This window comes from Carcharhinus amblyrhynchos, chromosome 8 (genome assembly GCF_965287045.1).
Source record: "Carcharhinus amblyrhynchos chromosome 8, sCarAmb.v2.hapA, whole genome shotgun sequence".
NCBI classification, from domain to species: Eukaryota; Metazoa; Chordata; class Chondrichthyes; order Carcharhiniformes; family Carcharhinidae; genus Carcharhinus; species Carcharhinus amblyrhynchos.
Genome location: NC_137331.1, coordinates 43,199,038 through 43,214,044, shown reverse-complemented (window position 1 = coordinate 43,214,044; position 15,007 = coordinate 43,199,038). Strand labels below are relative to the sequence as shown.

General features: G+C 46.4%; 1 protein-coding gene across 1 annotated transcript in view; it reads right to left on the bottom strand.

The window, feature by feature from the left end:
• Positions 1–15,007, bottom strand: part of LOC145346976 (angiopoietin-1-like) — a 148,408-nt gene that overhangs the window by 33,349 nt on the left and 100,052 nt on the right. The window contains exons 5-6 of the mRNA XM_080194856.1: positions 11,313–11,434; positions 2,300–2,401 (exon numbers count right to left, since the gene is read on the bottom strand). Coding sequence (XP_080050982.1) covers positions 2,300–2,401; positions 11,313–11,434 — 224 coding nt within the window. The remainder of the gene's footprint in view (positions 1–2,299; positions 2,402–11,312; positions 11,435–15,007) is intronic.

The following is a 15,007-nucleotide window of genomic DNA, read 5'->3' as shown; positions in this document are numbered from 1 at the left end:
CCCAACGAGGGACTACCAACACTTGGAATTCTATCCCCCTGAAAGGCAGTGGAATCATGGAGGAGTGATGGGGGAAGGGGAGGGGGAACGTTGGGGGGGGGAGGTGGGGGGGAATCATTGGGAGCTGGAATATAACAGGGTGGAAGTTATGCCACAATTGAACAGAGCTCTTGTTAAACCTTAGTTCAGGTGACAAATTTATTGGATTGCTATGAGGATGTGACTAGTGCGGTAGACAGAGGGGAACTGGTGGATGTGGTGTTTCTCGATTTTCAAAAGGCGTTTGATAAGGTGCCGCACAAAAGGTTGCTTCAGAAGGTTAGGGAGCATGGAGCTGTGGGTAAGGTGTTAGCGTGGATAGAGGATTGGCTGTCTAATAGGAGGCAGAGAGTAGGTATCAATGGGTGCTATTCTGATTGGCGGTTCGTAACTAGTGGAGTGCCGCAGGGATCGGTGCTGGGGCCTCAGCTATTTACCATTTATATAGATGATCTGGAGGAGGGGGCTGAGTGTAGGGTGTCGAAATTTGCTGATGACACGAAGATGAGTGGAAAAGCAAATTGTGCGGAGGGTGTGGAAAGTCTGCAGAGGGATCTGGATCGGCTGAGCGAGTGGGTGAGGACCTGGCAGATGGAGCAAGTGTGAGGTTATCCACTTTGGCAGAAATAATAGTAGGAGGGATTACTATTTAAAGGGCGAAAAGCTGCAGCAGGCTATGGTGCAGAGGGACCTGGGGGTCCTTGTGCATGAGTCGCAAAAACCCAGTCTGCAGGTGCAGCAGGTGATCAAGAAGGTGAATGGGATGCTGGCATTTATAGCGAGGGGGATAGAATATAAAAGCAGGGAGGTCTTGCTGTAACTGTACAGGGCACTGGTGAGGCCGCAGCTGGAGTACTGTGTGCAGTTTTGGTCGCCGCACTTGCGCAAGGATATTTTGGCCTTGGAGGGAGTGCAGAGGAGGTTCTCTAGGCTGATACCAGAGATGAGGGGGTTGGACTATGAAGAGAGACTAAATAGACTGGGTCTGTACTCGTTGGAGTTTAGAAGGATGAGGGGGATCTTATAGAGACGTATAAGATAATGAAGGGGATGGATAGGGTAGAGGTGGAGAGACTCTTCCCGATCAGAAAGGACAGTAGGACTAGGGGGCACAGCCTCAAGATAAGGGGGGTGCAGTTTAGAACAGAGTTGAGGAGGAACTTCTTCACTCAAAGGGTGGTGAATCTCTGGAATTCTCTGCCCATAGAAGTGGTGGAGGCTGCCTCGCTAAATATATTTAAGACACAGGTAGATAGGTTTTTGACAGACAAGGGAATTAAGGGTTATGGGGAGAAAGTGGGAAAGTGGAACTGATCCATTTCAGATCAGCCATGATCTTATTGAATGGCGGGGCAGGCTCGAAGGGCTAGATGGCCTACTCCTGCTCCTATTTCTTATGTTCTTATGTGATATGTTCAGCCCTGGACGCTGCACCTCAGGAAGGATATATTGGCCTTGGGGTGGCTGCTCTGCAGATTCACTGGAATGACCGCAGGACTATAAGGGTTAAATTACAAAGAACCGGTGGCTTTTATTTCCTCGAGTGTAGAAGATTAAGAAGTGATCTAACTGAATTATTTAAGATGATAAAAACTATTGATAGGGATGATGGAGAGAAAGCTTTTCCTCTGGTGAGGGGAGTACAGAACAAGGGAGTGGGCTGAGTGGGGGGTAGAACCTCAAAATTAATGCCAAGTCATTCAGGGGTGATGTCAGGAAGCAGGTCTTCACACAGAGGGGGAGTGGAAATGAGGAGTTCCCTCAACATCAACAATTACCTGCATTTATATAGCAATTGAACTTAGTATAATAGCCCAAGATGTTTGTTGCAGGATCAGTTTTACACAAAGTGGTGCTGGGACACGTGACCAACAGTTGGGTCAAAGAAGCAGGTCTTAAGAAGTATTTGAAAGGTGGAGGAGAGGGAAATAGAGGAGGGGACACTAGAGAGGGAATTCTAGAACTTTGGACCCGGGTAGGTGGACAGGCAATTAGGTTAATGGGTTAAGGGCATAGTTTTAGTTAAAGTTACAGGCACAGTTAAGGGTTACGGAACCAAGGCGGGCAGATCAAAATCAACCATAAACTAACTGAATAATGAAGTAAGCTGTAGGGACTTCCTATTCCTGTATTTCTGAATAAAGATTAAACAAAGACAACCAATATTTCTGATATAAATTTTGCGGGTTTATTCCCATCAATCAGGGATTTTCCATTCACTTTTCCATCCCTCCCAGGTGCGGTGAACAGCCTGACTTACCATTTTATATTCCTTCCACGTTCGGTGAAAGTCTACACTGCCGTCTTTTCGGTGCTGGATGACCGTCCAACCACCTCCTGCCGTTTCCATGTTACAGTACACCTGGGGAGAAAGAGGCAGAGTGCTGAGACCTGGCTTTGGGATGGAGTGCTGGGCGAATGTTTCTGTCCATTAGTGCCTCAATACCTAATAGTGCAAGATATCAAAACGAGGCAGTGATGTTATTACAGCGAATAGTGCAGATACATTTGGGGGCAGCACAGTGGCATATGGTTAGCACGGCTGCCTCACAGTGCCAGAGACCCGGGTTCAATTCCCGGCTTGGGTAACTGTGCGGAGTCTGCACGTTCTCCCCGTGTCTGCGTGGGTTTCCTCCGGGTGCTCCAGTTTCCTTCCACAGCCCAAAGATGTGCAGATTAGGTTAATTGGCCATGCTAAATTGCCCCTTAGTGTCCCGGGATGTGTAGGTTAGAAGGGTTAACAGGGTAAAAATGTGGGGTTTCAGGGATAAGGCCTGGGTGGGATTGTTGTCGGGCAGGCTCGGTGGGTCAAATGGCCTCCTTCTGCACTGTAGGGTTTCTATGTTTCTCTTAGTTTGCACATTCTCCCCATTTCTTTGTGGGTTTCCTCCGAGTGCTCCAGTTTCCTCCCACACTCCAAAGATGTGTGCGTTAGGTTGATTGGCCATGCTAAATTCACCCTAGTATCAGGGAGATTAACAGCAGTAAATATGAGAGGTAAATTGCTCCTTAGTGTCCCGGGATGTGTATCTTAGAGGGATTAGCAGGGTAAATACATAGGGTTACGGGAATGGAGCCTGAGTGGGACTGTGGTCGGTGCAGGTTCGATGGACCAAATGGCCCCCTTCTACACTGTAAGGATTTTATGATTTAAGGGGGAAGCTGGATAACGACATGAGGGAGAAAGGAATAGAAAGAGATGGGGAAAAGGTGAGATGAAGAGAGGATGAGAGAAGAGTCATGTGGATGTCAGTTTTCAAGAGCAGGTAAGTGCGAGGTAAAAATTCTTCTAATTCCTGCAGTCCAATTCTTTCCAATGCTAGTCGCAAGCTATAGTCTGATAGACCAGATAGGCCAAATGGCCTGTTTATGTGTTGTAGACTGTGTGATTAGATTGATATCATGAATTCTCCCCATTGAAAAGCATCTTTCTGCAATAAAGCATCACTTTATTAACATTTCATTCTTTGCAAAGTGGAAGAGGTTAAAGTGGAGAGGCCTCAGAACAAATCATTCCTCAAACTATCCCCATGGAATTTGAACATTGATGTCTTGCTGATGTATTTGTACAGTCCCTTTCACACAGGTCATTTATATAGAGAAGTTGGCTTCAGTCTCCAGCTAAAGCCATTGCTCAATGTTGACAGGTACTTACAAAACAATAAAAGCTCCCAGAGACTTGGCTTGTTAGCATCAAGGTGATGGATGTCTACACTGGGAATCAAACACATCTCCCAGACCCTGATCTTAACCCCCCCCCACCCCCACTGCTGGTGGGAGCTCAGTGGGAGACTGCATATAGAATGACACCCTCCACCCTACCCACCCCACCCTACTACCCAAACCCCAACCCATTTGTCATCCCACCAGATTCTGATTAGACTTGCTCGAGACTTGGGCAAAGGGTACAGACCCACAGCAGGGCAACTAGGTCCCTCGCTGAGCACCCAGATATCACCAGGACCCAAGCTGTTAGTTAAGTCTGAGGATAGAGCGGCAGAGTGGTTAAGGCTGCTGCCTCACAGCACAGAGACCTGGGTTTGATTCCCAGCTTGGGTCACTGTCTGTGTGGAGTCTGACGTTCTCCCTGTGTTGCGTGAGTTTCCTCTGGGTGCTCCAGTTTCCTCCACAGTCCAAAGATGTGCAGGTTAGATGGATTGGCCGTGCTAAATTGCCCCTTAGTGTCAGGGAGATTAGCTAGGGTAAATACATGGGGCTATAGAAACATGGAAACATAGAACATTACAGCACAGTACAGGCCCTTCGGCCCTCAATGTTGTGCTGAGCTATGTCCAATCCCAAGATCAAACTATCCCACTCCCTATAATTCTGGTGTGCTCCATGTGCCTATCCAATAACCGCGTGAAAGTTCCTAAAGTGTCCGACTCCACTATCACAGCAGGCAGTCTATTCCACACCCCAACCACTCTCTGAGTAAAGAATCTACCCCAAACATCCCTCCTATATCTCCCACCATGAACCTTATAGTTATGCCCCCTAGTGACAGCTACATCCACCCAAGGAAATAATCTTTGCATGTCCACTCTATCAATCCCTCTCACCATCTTATAAATCTCTATTAAGTCACCTCTCATCCTCCTCCACTCCAAAGAGAAAAGCCCCAGCCAGCTTCCTCAACCTTTCCTCATAAGACCTACCCTCCAAACCAGGCAGCATCCCAGTAAATCTCCTTTGCACTCTCTCCAGTGCTTCCATATCCTTCTTATAGTGAAGTGACCAGAACTGAACACAATATTCCAAATGTGGTCTCACCAACGTCCAGTATAGTTGCAGCATAACCCCATGGCTCTTAAACTCAAACCCCCTGTTAATAAACGCTAACACACTATAAGCCTTCTTTTCGGCTCTACCCACTTGAATGGCAACCTTCAGAGGTCTGTGGATATGAACCCCAAGATCTCTCTGTTCCTCCACATTCCTCAGAACCCTGCCGTTGACCCTGTAATCCACATTCAAGTTTGTCCTACCAAAATGAATCATCTCACACTTATCAGGGTTAAACTCCATCTGCCACTTTTTGGCTCAGCTCTGCATCCTATCAATGTCTCTTTGCAGCCTGCAAGAGCCCTCCACCTCATCCACTACTCCACCAACCTTGGTGTCATCAGCAAATTTACTAACCCACCCTTCAGCCCTGTCTTCCAAGTCATTGATAAAAATCACAAATAGCAGAGGACCCAGCACTAACCTCTGTGGTACACCACTGGTAACAAGCCTCCAGTCTGAAAATTTTCCTTCCACCACCACCCTCTGTCTTCTATGAGATATCCAGTTACTCATCCAGTCGGACAAATTTCCTTCTATCCCACACATCCTTATCTTCTTCATGAGCCTACCATGGGGAACCTTATCAAACGCCTTACTAAAATCCATGTATACGACATCAACTGCTCTACCTTCGTCCACACACTTAGTTACCTCCTCAGAGAATTCAATCAAATTTGTGAGGCAGGACTTACCCCTCACGAAACTGTGCTGACTATCCCAGATTAAACTGCATCTTTCCAAATGGTCATAAATCCTATCTCTCAGGACCCTTTCCATTAACTTACCAACCACCGAAGTAAGACTAACTGGCCTATAATTACCAGGGTCTTTCCTATTTCCTTTCTTGAAAAGAGGAACAACATTCATCACTTTCCAGTCCTCTGGCACTATCCTTGTGGACAGTGAGGACCCAAAGATCAAAGCTAAAGGCTCCACAATCTCACCCCTTGCCTTCCAAAGTATCCTAGGATGTATCCCATCTGGCCCTGGGGACTTATTGACCCTCATGTTTTTCAAAATTGCTAATACATCTTCCCTCACAACATCTACCTCCTCCATCCTAACAGCTTGTATCACGCACTCATCCTCAAAAACATGGCCCCTCTCCTTAGTGAACAGTGAAGGAAAGTAATGTTATGGGGTTATGGGGATAGGGCCTGGGTGGGATTGTGGTCAATGCAGACTCGATGGGCCAAATGGCCTCCTTCTGCACTGTAGGGATTCTATGATTTTGGTGGGCTGTGATGTTTGGGGGAGTTACAGAAATAGGGAAGAGTGAGGCCACAGGGGGGTGGGGGAGGGGGTGTTAAAACAACTGCTGGATGTGTTTTCTCTACCCTATGGTTCAGACATGTGACCAGAGAAGAATGTGGAATAAAGCAGGCCAGTTTACATCACAGTGGCAGCAAGTCTTATCTTCAACCATCAACACAGGGTTGACATGATGGCAAACAGCCAAAATTGTCACAAAACCCCCCTATCACTGTCCGAGAAATCTCACTTCCAGTATCACAGCTGTGAATGGCTAATAGTGCAAAGTTAATAGCCTGTCCTGGATTCGAGGAAGTTTAGTAAGAACTGATAATGTTATTCCATCGGACAGAATTCTATCCAGAGTCAGTGCTGATTGGATGTGAGTATTCTGTACTCAGGCAGTCAAATTACATCATAGACCAAGAGTGTGAAACTTGGCCTCGTCACCGGAGTAAATGACACATTGCTCTCTCCCAGACACCCACTATTTTTTAATTTATGTCTCCTGACCTGAATCAAATAAGCACAGAGCAAACGACAGTGAAATATTGTGCTGAAATTAAGACAGATGTTGTGAGGCAAGGAGAGGCCACTGCAGAATTGTGTTGTGACCAGTTCCATCAGGCAGAGTCAGCAAAGGGAATTCTCAACTTCATTTTATCCTTTTACAAATTCACACCTTGCTTTACAATATTAAGAATCAGGTTTAACCAGAATTAAGCTTCAAGGGGGGTGGGGGGGGGGGGGGCGGTGGTGTGTGTGGGTGTGTGTGTGTCGGAAGGAGAGGGAGAGGGTGGTGAAGAGATGGGATTTGAGGCCTAAATTTAAGGCCTGGGGTATTTCAACTCCTTGCGTCGCTACTGAGATTGGTAAGAATGGTGGAAAGAGGTTGCCGGGAGACAATGATTGGATCGCTCTTGGCGATTCACTGACAGGCAGGGAAGAAATCCAAGAGGTTATTTGGGGGACAGGGGATGTAGTGGGAAGGGGAGGGGAGGTATAGAGTGGGGAGGGGTAGGGCACAGTTGGGAGGGGGAGGGGTAGCAGAGGTGGAAGGTGGAAGGGGGAAGGGTACAGCTTGGGATGGGGAGGGGAGGTCTAGAGTGAGAAGGGGTAGGGTACAGTTTGGAGGGGGGAAGGGAGGCGTAGGGTGGGGAGGAGGAGGGGTACACATTGGGATGGGGGAGGGAAGGGGTAGGGCGGGGAGGGGGAAGGGTACAGTTTGGGAAGGGGTAGGGGAGGAGTAGAAAGAGAAGGGTACAGAGGAGAGGGAGGAAGGGAGGAGGGGAGGAGTAGGGTGTGGAGGGGGAAGGGTACAGTTGGGAGGGGGGAGGGGAGGGATAGGGTGGGGAGGGGGAAGGTACAGTTGGGAGGAGAGAGGGGAGGGGAGGGGTGGGGTCGGGAGGGGGAAGGTATAGTTGGGAGAGGAGAAGGGAGGGGGCAGATAGGGTGGGGAGGGGGAAGGGTACAGTTTGGGGAGAGGCGAGAGGAGGGGTAGGATGGGTAAGGGTACAGTTGGGAGGGGAGAGGGAAGATGAGGGGTAGGGTGAGGAGGGGGAAGGGTACAGTCTGGGGAGAGGAGAGGGACGGGTAGGGTGGAGGGAAGAGGAGGGGTAGGATGGGAAGGGGGAAGGGTGCAGTTGGGAGGATGGAAAGGAGAGGTTGGGAGGGCAAAGGGTATAGTTGGGAGGATGGAGGGAGAGGTAGGGTGGGGAGGGGGGAGGGGTAAGGTAGGGAGGTGCAGGGGGAGAATGGGGATGGAGGTTTAAGGGAGAGGGGCAAGGAAGGCAAGGGGATTTGGGAGGTGTGTAGGGTAGGATAGGGGGATTACTTTGATCAGGGGAGGCTACACTGGGGCCTGGAAGATACTCCTGTTCCTCTTAACACCCAAACTCTGGGCTGAGTGGGAGGTGGAGAGGTCTCCTACAATGCCACTATAAAGAACAAAGAAAATTACAGCACAGGAACAGCCCTCCAAGCCTGCAATGACCATGCTGCCCAATTTAACTAAAACTCCCTCCCCTTCCGGGAACCATATCCCTCTATTCCCATCCTATTCATGTATTTGTCAAGACGCCCCTTAAAACTCACTATCATATCTGCTTCCACTACCTCCCGTGGTAGTGAGTTCCAGGCACTCACCACCCTCTGCGTAAAAAACTTGCCTTGTACATCTCCTTTAAACCTTGCTCCTCACACCTTAAACCCGTGCCCCCGAGTAACTGACTCTTCCACCCTGGGAAAAAGCTTCTGACTATCCACTCTGTCCATACTCCTCATAATCTTATAGACTTCTATCAGGTCACCCCTGAATCTCCGTTGTCCCAGTGAGAACAAACCAATTATCTCCAACCTCATTAGTTAATGCCCTCCATACCAGGCAACATCCTGGTAAATCTTTTCTGTACCCTCTCCAAAGCTTCCACTATCTCTGGTATTTTCACAGCAACTCTTTCTGTGGTTTACCTGGGATTCACTATAACAACAATACAGGACTAGTCTCCTCCGGTTCCACTGCCTTTGAGGTTGGTTGAGGTGGGAATGGTGACGGCTTTGACACAAATGGCGATTGTGGGCCTATATTCACATCATAGGACCCCAACTCCCATACTGGAAAGGAGGCATTTGCCTCAATCAGGCAGTGCACTGGACACCTGTACATGGTTAGGTCCCTTTTAAAGATGGCCACCTTGCTGGTGGTAAGGTGGAGATGAGACTCCTGGAATCCAGTTTGAAGGAGTTATTCTTCCCTGTTAATGCCAAGTGGACAGGAAAGTTCTGCTGTGTGAGTAAGATTAAGATTGCCTTCCCCTCATTATATCTATGTAACGTCAAAACTGTGTGGTAAGCTAGTCAGAGATCCACAATGAACCACTCATCAATATAACATCCTGAAACTTAATGGGGATTACGCAGCAGATTTTGGGTTAATCGTGATCAAACCATAAGTTACAACAACAAATTACATTTATATAGCACCTTCAGTGTAGTAAAACATCCCAGGATGTAAGGGTATTATTAAATAAAAATTAACCTCAATCATATCCGGAGATATGAGTGAGAAAAAGCTCACTCAAGTGGTGGAGTGACTGTAGCATCACAGCAGTGTCACCAGACCAATAATCCTGAGGTCAGGCTAATGCTCTGAGGACCCGGGTTTGAATCTCCTTACAGCAACTGACGGAATTTAAATTCAGTTCATAAATCTAGAATTAAAAGCTAGTTTCAGGAATGTCTCATTGTTGTGAAAACCCAATCGGTTCACCAATGTCCTTTAGGAAAGGAAATCATAGAATCCCTGCATTGCAGAAGGAGGCCATTCAGCCCATCGAGCCTGCGTTGACAACAATCTCGCCCAGGCCCTTTCCTGTAACTCCATGTATTTATCCTGCTAATCCCCGTGACGCTAAAGGAGAATTTAGCATGGCCAATCCACCTAACTTGCTCATCTTTGGGCTGTGGGAGGAAACTGGAGCACCCGGGGGGAACCCACGCATACGCAGAGAGAACGTGCAAACTCTACACAGATAATGACCCAAGCCGGGAATTGAACCCAGGTCCCTGGTGCTGGGAGACAGCAGTGCTAACCACTGTGCCACCTTGCCAGCCTTACTTGGTTTGGCCTACGTGCGACTCCAGAACCACAGCAACACGGTTGACTGTTAATTGCCGCTCAGTCCAAGGGCAATTAAGGATGGGCAACAAACACTGACCCTGCCAGTGATGCCACATCCCGGGAAATAATCTGTTACGGAGCATCATAAAGGAGAAGGAGGGAATTCCAGTATGTCGGAACAGGGCCACGCAGTTGGAGCAAGGAGCTTGGGGAATGTGCAAGAGCTGGAAACTGGAGGAGCAGAGAAAGGCAAAAAAAACAAACATTTTTCAAACTCATGAGCATGAAATTGAAAGTTCAATTCCTTGCATTGAATTAAATCGAAAGGCCAGCTGATGTGGAAATCACCAACATTTAGATAATTCATCATTTAGAAAACTAATAGAATATTTGCTATGCATCTTCTTAAGTTTGCAAAAAGCAAATGAGTGTACTTATCAACTGCAATAATTATTTGTGATTCTCCTGCGAGAATTTGATCGTGAATGTAGCAATTAACCAAAAAACGTAATAATTGCTTCTTAACTGAAGAGGGAACGTGAACACGTGAACTAGTTTCTGGCTGATTTAATCCAGGCTTACGCACAATGTTCTTTCGTCTGTCTCTCAGGTTTCTAAGCCTGTCTGGTGTGTGTGTGGGGGGCTGCTGGTCACTCAAAATTGATTTTGACTCTGCACTCTGTCATACAGTGGGACAAGTCATCAGAGGTTAAGACTACACAGAACAAAACAGAAAAGAACTTTTCATTTTGTTCGTTTCTTTGGTTAAAAGAAGAATGATTTTTGTTCTCCCCCCAACCGTAACAAACCTGAGAAGACTTGACTTTCATCATTTGAAATCGCACAGCAGTTGTAATGAACGTTTCACCATCGTTGTCTCTGCTTCTGTACTGAGTTAAAGCTCTGAGCCAGTGAGGGGATGTATCGCTGAGACTTGCATGCTTCCACCCCCCTCATACTCGCATGCACCCTCCCATTCCCACATTTACAGGCGAGGAATAGGTGCTGAGGAGTAATATGGCTTGCTGAGTTTTGCACTAGATTTCTGGAATTTCACAATAAATATTGGACTCCGCCACTCTATCCCTGAAATCCATTTATCTCGCTAATCCCCCTAACCTAACTATCCCTTCAGGGGCAATGCTCCAAAAGCTGATACCAAATAAACCTGTTGGACTTTAACTGGGTATTGTGAGACTTTACTGTGCCTCCTCTAGACCAATGCCGGCATCTCCACATCATGGCTAACAATTTTTGAACAATAAGGGACAATTTAGCTTGGACAATCCACCTATCCCACACAGCTTTGGAGTGTGGGAGGGAACTGGAACGCCCAGAGGAAACCCACGCTGACACAGGGAGAACATGCAGACTTCACACAGACAGTCACCCAAGACTGGAATCGAACCTACCGTGATGCAGCAATGCTAACCAATGTGCTGCCGTGCTGCCTATTGAATGCAGGAACAGAGGGGGACTTCTTCTTGGTTCCTTATTAACGCTGACATCTACTGCTATCCTGCATACACCACCAACTCCTGTCCCAGCCCTGACCTGCCCCAGCACCACCCCTCCCCTCCCCCACTCCTCCCCATTTCTACTGGGAGATTCTCACCTTCTTTGGCTCTAACATGTTGTTGAGTTGAATGGTGTAGATGCCACTGGAATTGTGACCACTCCGATAGGCCTCTGCACAGTCCCGGAATAATTTCTCCTCTTTGGTGCCTCTGGTTGGAGCTGGGGAGAGAAAAGGTGCATCTGATGATTCGAACAAGACTCTCACAGCTCTGGGGAGAAGTGCTGCTGGTGGCCGGAGGAGATACAGGATGTGATATGATGTGAACATAAAGCATTGTGGAATTGTACCAAGCTGCAGGGGGTGAAGGGGGTTTGCCCCTCTGGTTTGACTAATCATGTCTTGTGGCCTGTCCATGTAAACATTCAAATTGGCATGGTGCTGACTGGGCTGCTGGGATTTCCAAGCCCTCGAGAGCGAAACTAAAGGTAAAGATACTGGAATCATGCTAACCCCTTTGAATGGGGGAGCTGAGTGGTGGCGATTTAACTTGAGGGAGCGGTGGCACAGTGGTTAGCACTGCTGCCTCACAGCACCAGGGACCCGGGTTCAGTTCCTACCTCAGGTGTCTGTGTGGAGTTTGTACATGTTCATGGGTTTCATCTGGGTGCTCCGGTTTCCTTGCATAATCTAAAGATGTGCAGGTTAGAAGGATTGGCTATGCTAAATTGCCCCTTAGTGTAAGGGGGACTAGTGGGGTAAATACGTGGAGTTGCGGGGATAGGGCCCGGGTGGGATTGCTGTCAGTGCAGGCTCAAGGGCCAAACTGCCTCCTTCTGCACTGTAGGGATTCTATGATTCCACCTCAGGATAGGGGCAAAGTTGAGAAAGTTCATGAATAACCTCGGGGTATGGGAATAGAACCCGCGCTGTTGACATCACTCTGCATCACAAACCAGCCGTTTAGCCAACTTGGCTGAATCGACTCCAAGAGAAAAGGCACTCAGTTGTTAGAGATACCTTTGAATAAGACATTAAAATGATGGTGCAGTGACTACACTTCAAGAGGTAATCGACTAGATAGCACTTTGTGTCTTTGAAGTGGTGAAAGGTCTACGCAAATGCAGCTACTTTATGTTTTCTTTCTTTGGTTTGAAGATTATGAATGATTTTGTTTGGCTGGACACTGAGTAATTTCCTTATTTTAATAAACTTTTGACAGCGTGCTATGTGTTGAGAGGATGAGCTAAAGGATCACTTCAAACAACCCATAACCACAAAACTTGGCATCATCTTCTTATCAAAGTCTCTTTTTCTGGTCTTTTCACCAGTTAATTCCCTTCATTTTAAATTATTGGATTAGTTGACCATCTGCATTCAGGTTAACTTATTGAATGTTTGTATCTAAATTGAATTGCTTTGTCATGAGATCAAACCCTGGGACAATTTTGATAAACTGGTTACTGAGGGCCATTGCATGTCACTGCGTGATGGCACAGTGGTTAGCACTGCTGCTTCACAGCACCAGGGACCTGGGTTTGAATCTCGGCTTGGGTCACTGTCTGTGTGGAGTTTGCATGTTCTCCCCATTATGTGGGTTTCCTCCAGGTGCTCCGGTTTCCTCCCACAGTCTGAAAGATGTGCTGGTTAGTTGCATTGACCTGAACAGGCGCCGGACTGTGGCAACTAGGGGAATTTCACAGTAACTTCATTGCAGTGTTAATGTAAGCCTTACTTGTGACTAATAAATAAACTTTACATCACTGAGGGTCACTAATTTCCACCAACTTTATGTTGGAGGAATTAAATCCTAATATTTCCTGTGGAATCTGATTGTTAAGTTATCCAAAAGATTTTATTAAATGTTAAGCAATGTAGTGGGGAGGCAATGGAAAATATTCAACATAGAAAGCATTATTTCTGGTTGGATCACAGCTTGGTATGGCTGCTGCTCTGCCCAAGACTGCAAGAAGCTATACAGGGTCATGAACGAAGCCCAGTCCATCACACAAACAGTCTTCCATCCATTGACTCTGTCTATACTTCCCGCTGCTTCCGCAAAGCAGTCAGCATAATTAAGGAGCCGACACACCCCGGACATTCTCTCTTCCAGCTTCTTCCATCAGGAAAAAGATACAAATGTCTGAAGTCACATACCAACCGATTCAAGAACAGCGTCTTCCCTGCTGCCATCAGATTTTTGAATGGGTCTATCTCGTATTAAGTTGATCTTTCTCTACACCCTAGCTATAACTGTAACACTACATTCTGCACTCTCTCCTTTCCTTCTCTATGAACAGTATGCTTTGTCTGTATAGAGCACAAGAAACAATACTTTTCACTGTGTACTAATACATGTGACAATTATAAATCAAATCAAAAAAATGGTCTAGTGGTATTATCATAGACAATTAATCCAGAAACTCAGCTAATGTTTTGGGGACCCGGGTTCCAATCCTGCCATGCCAGATGATGGAATTTGAATTCATTAAAAAATATCTGAAATTAAGAATCTACTGATGACTATGAAACAATTGTCAATTGTCAGAAAAACCCATCAGGTTCACTAATGCCCTTTAGAGAAGGAAATCTGCCGTCCTCACCCAGTCTGGCCTACATGTGACTCCAGAGCCACAGCAACATGATTGACTATCAACTGCCCTCTGGGCAACTAGGGATGGGCAATAAATGCAAGCCAGCCAGCGACGCCCATGTCCCACGAATGAATAAAAAAAATTCCTCAGGGAGTTACAATTTGATGTACAGAATCCTATGGGAATCCTACATTTATGATGTCCACCAGGACTTGTCAATGGACCCAGACTATTTTGACGGAATTTTAAAATAATTAGCCACGTCCAGAACGTGAGTGAAATGATTACCAACTCCACAGTAGAGAGAACAGTAAAAACACACTGCCCCAGAGACTATTTAAAAAGCATCTATTTGCTAAGACTGCTCTCTCCACACAGTATAATTGAAAAATAAACAGTTTACTTACATCTGTTCTCGGTACAAAGATAAGGAAGGAAAAGTCAATGGTATCTTTTTCTGATCACACAAGACATTCCTTATGTGTTCGTAATCTTAACTGATCCATCAGTGCAATGGGACTTGGCAAGAAAGCGTCCACTACAATTAACACCGTTATTGGCACTCGCAGACTCACTGCCAGATAGCAACCACGAAAGTGTTCCAAAGCTGAGTTATTAGAAAGACTAACAAACAGAAAGGGCTGTGGTTATTATATAACATGTAGAGGGATTTCACCTCCTCCCCACTTCCCCCCCAGTCCTTGCCAATCATTATTCCCTTGTTTATTCACAGATTTCAACATCTGGAAATAATAATTGTGTGGAATGATATTAATTGGTAAGGATGGCCACTTTAAAAGAGGGAGCATTCAGTGAATGTGACAATGATGGAGATCTATGTTATGCTGCTGAATATTACAATAGGCAACAATCAGTCTTCATGCAGAGGAAGAACATTTCGTACTGAGGCAGGGGATTACTTTTAGCTTTCGAATTTGTATATCCAACATAATTAGCATAATTCAGACTTCCATTTACAGTGTGGTCAATAACTGTGAATGGGGAATTATCCATCTTCCATATAAGCTTAAAACAAACAGGGATACACTGACCTTTCATTAAGTAACTCGTTCTGTTCTCCTGTATATCAAAGCCAAGTACAACAGGATTACAGGAGAAACACACATTAGGTGTTCAAGAGATATATCAGGTGTGTATTGAATGTCTGTTGAGTGCAAAGTGGGTGTATGTTAAGCATAC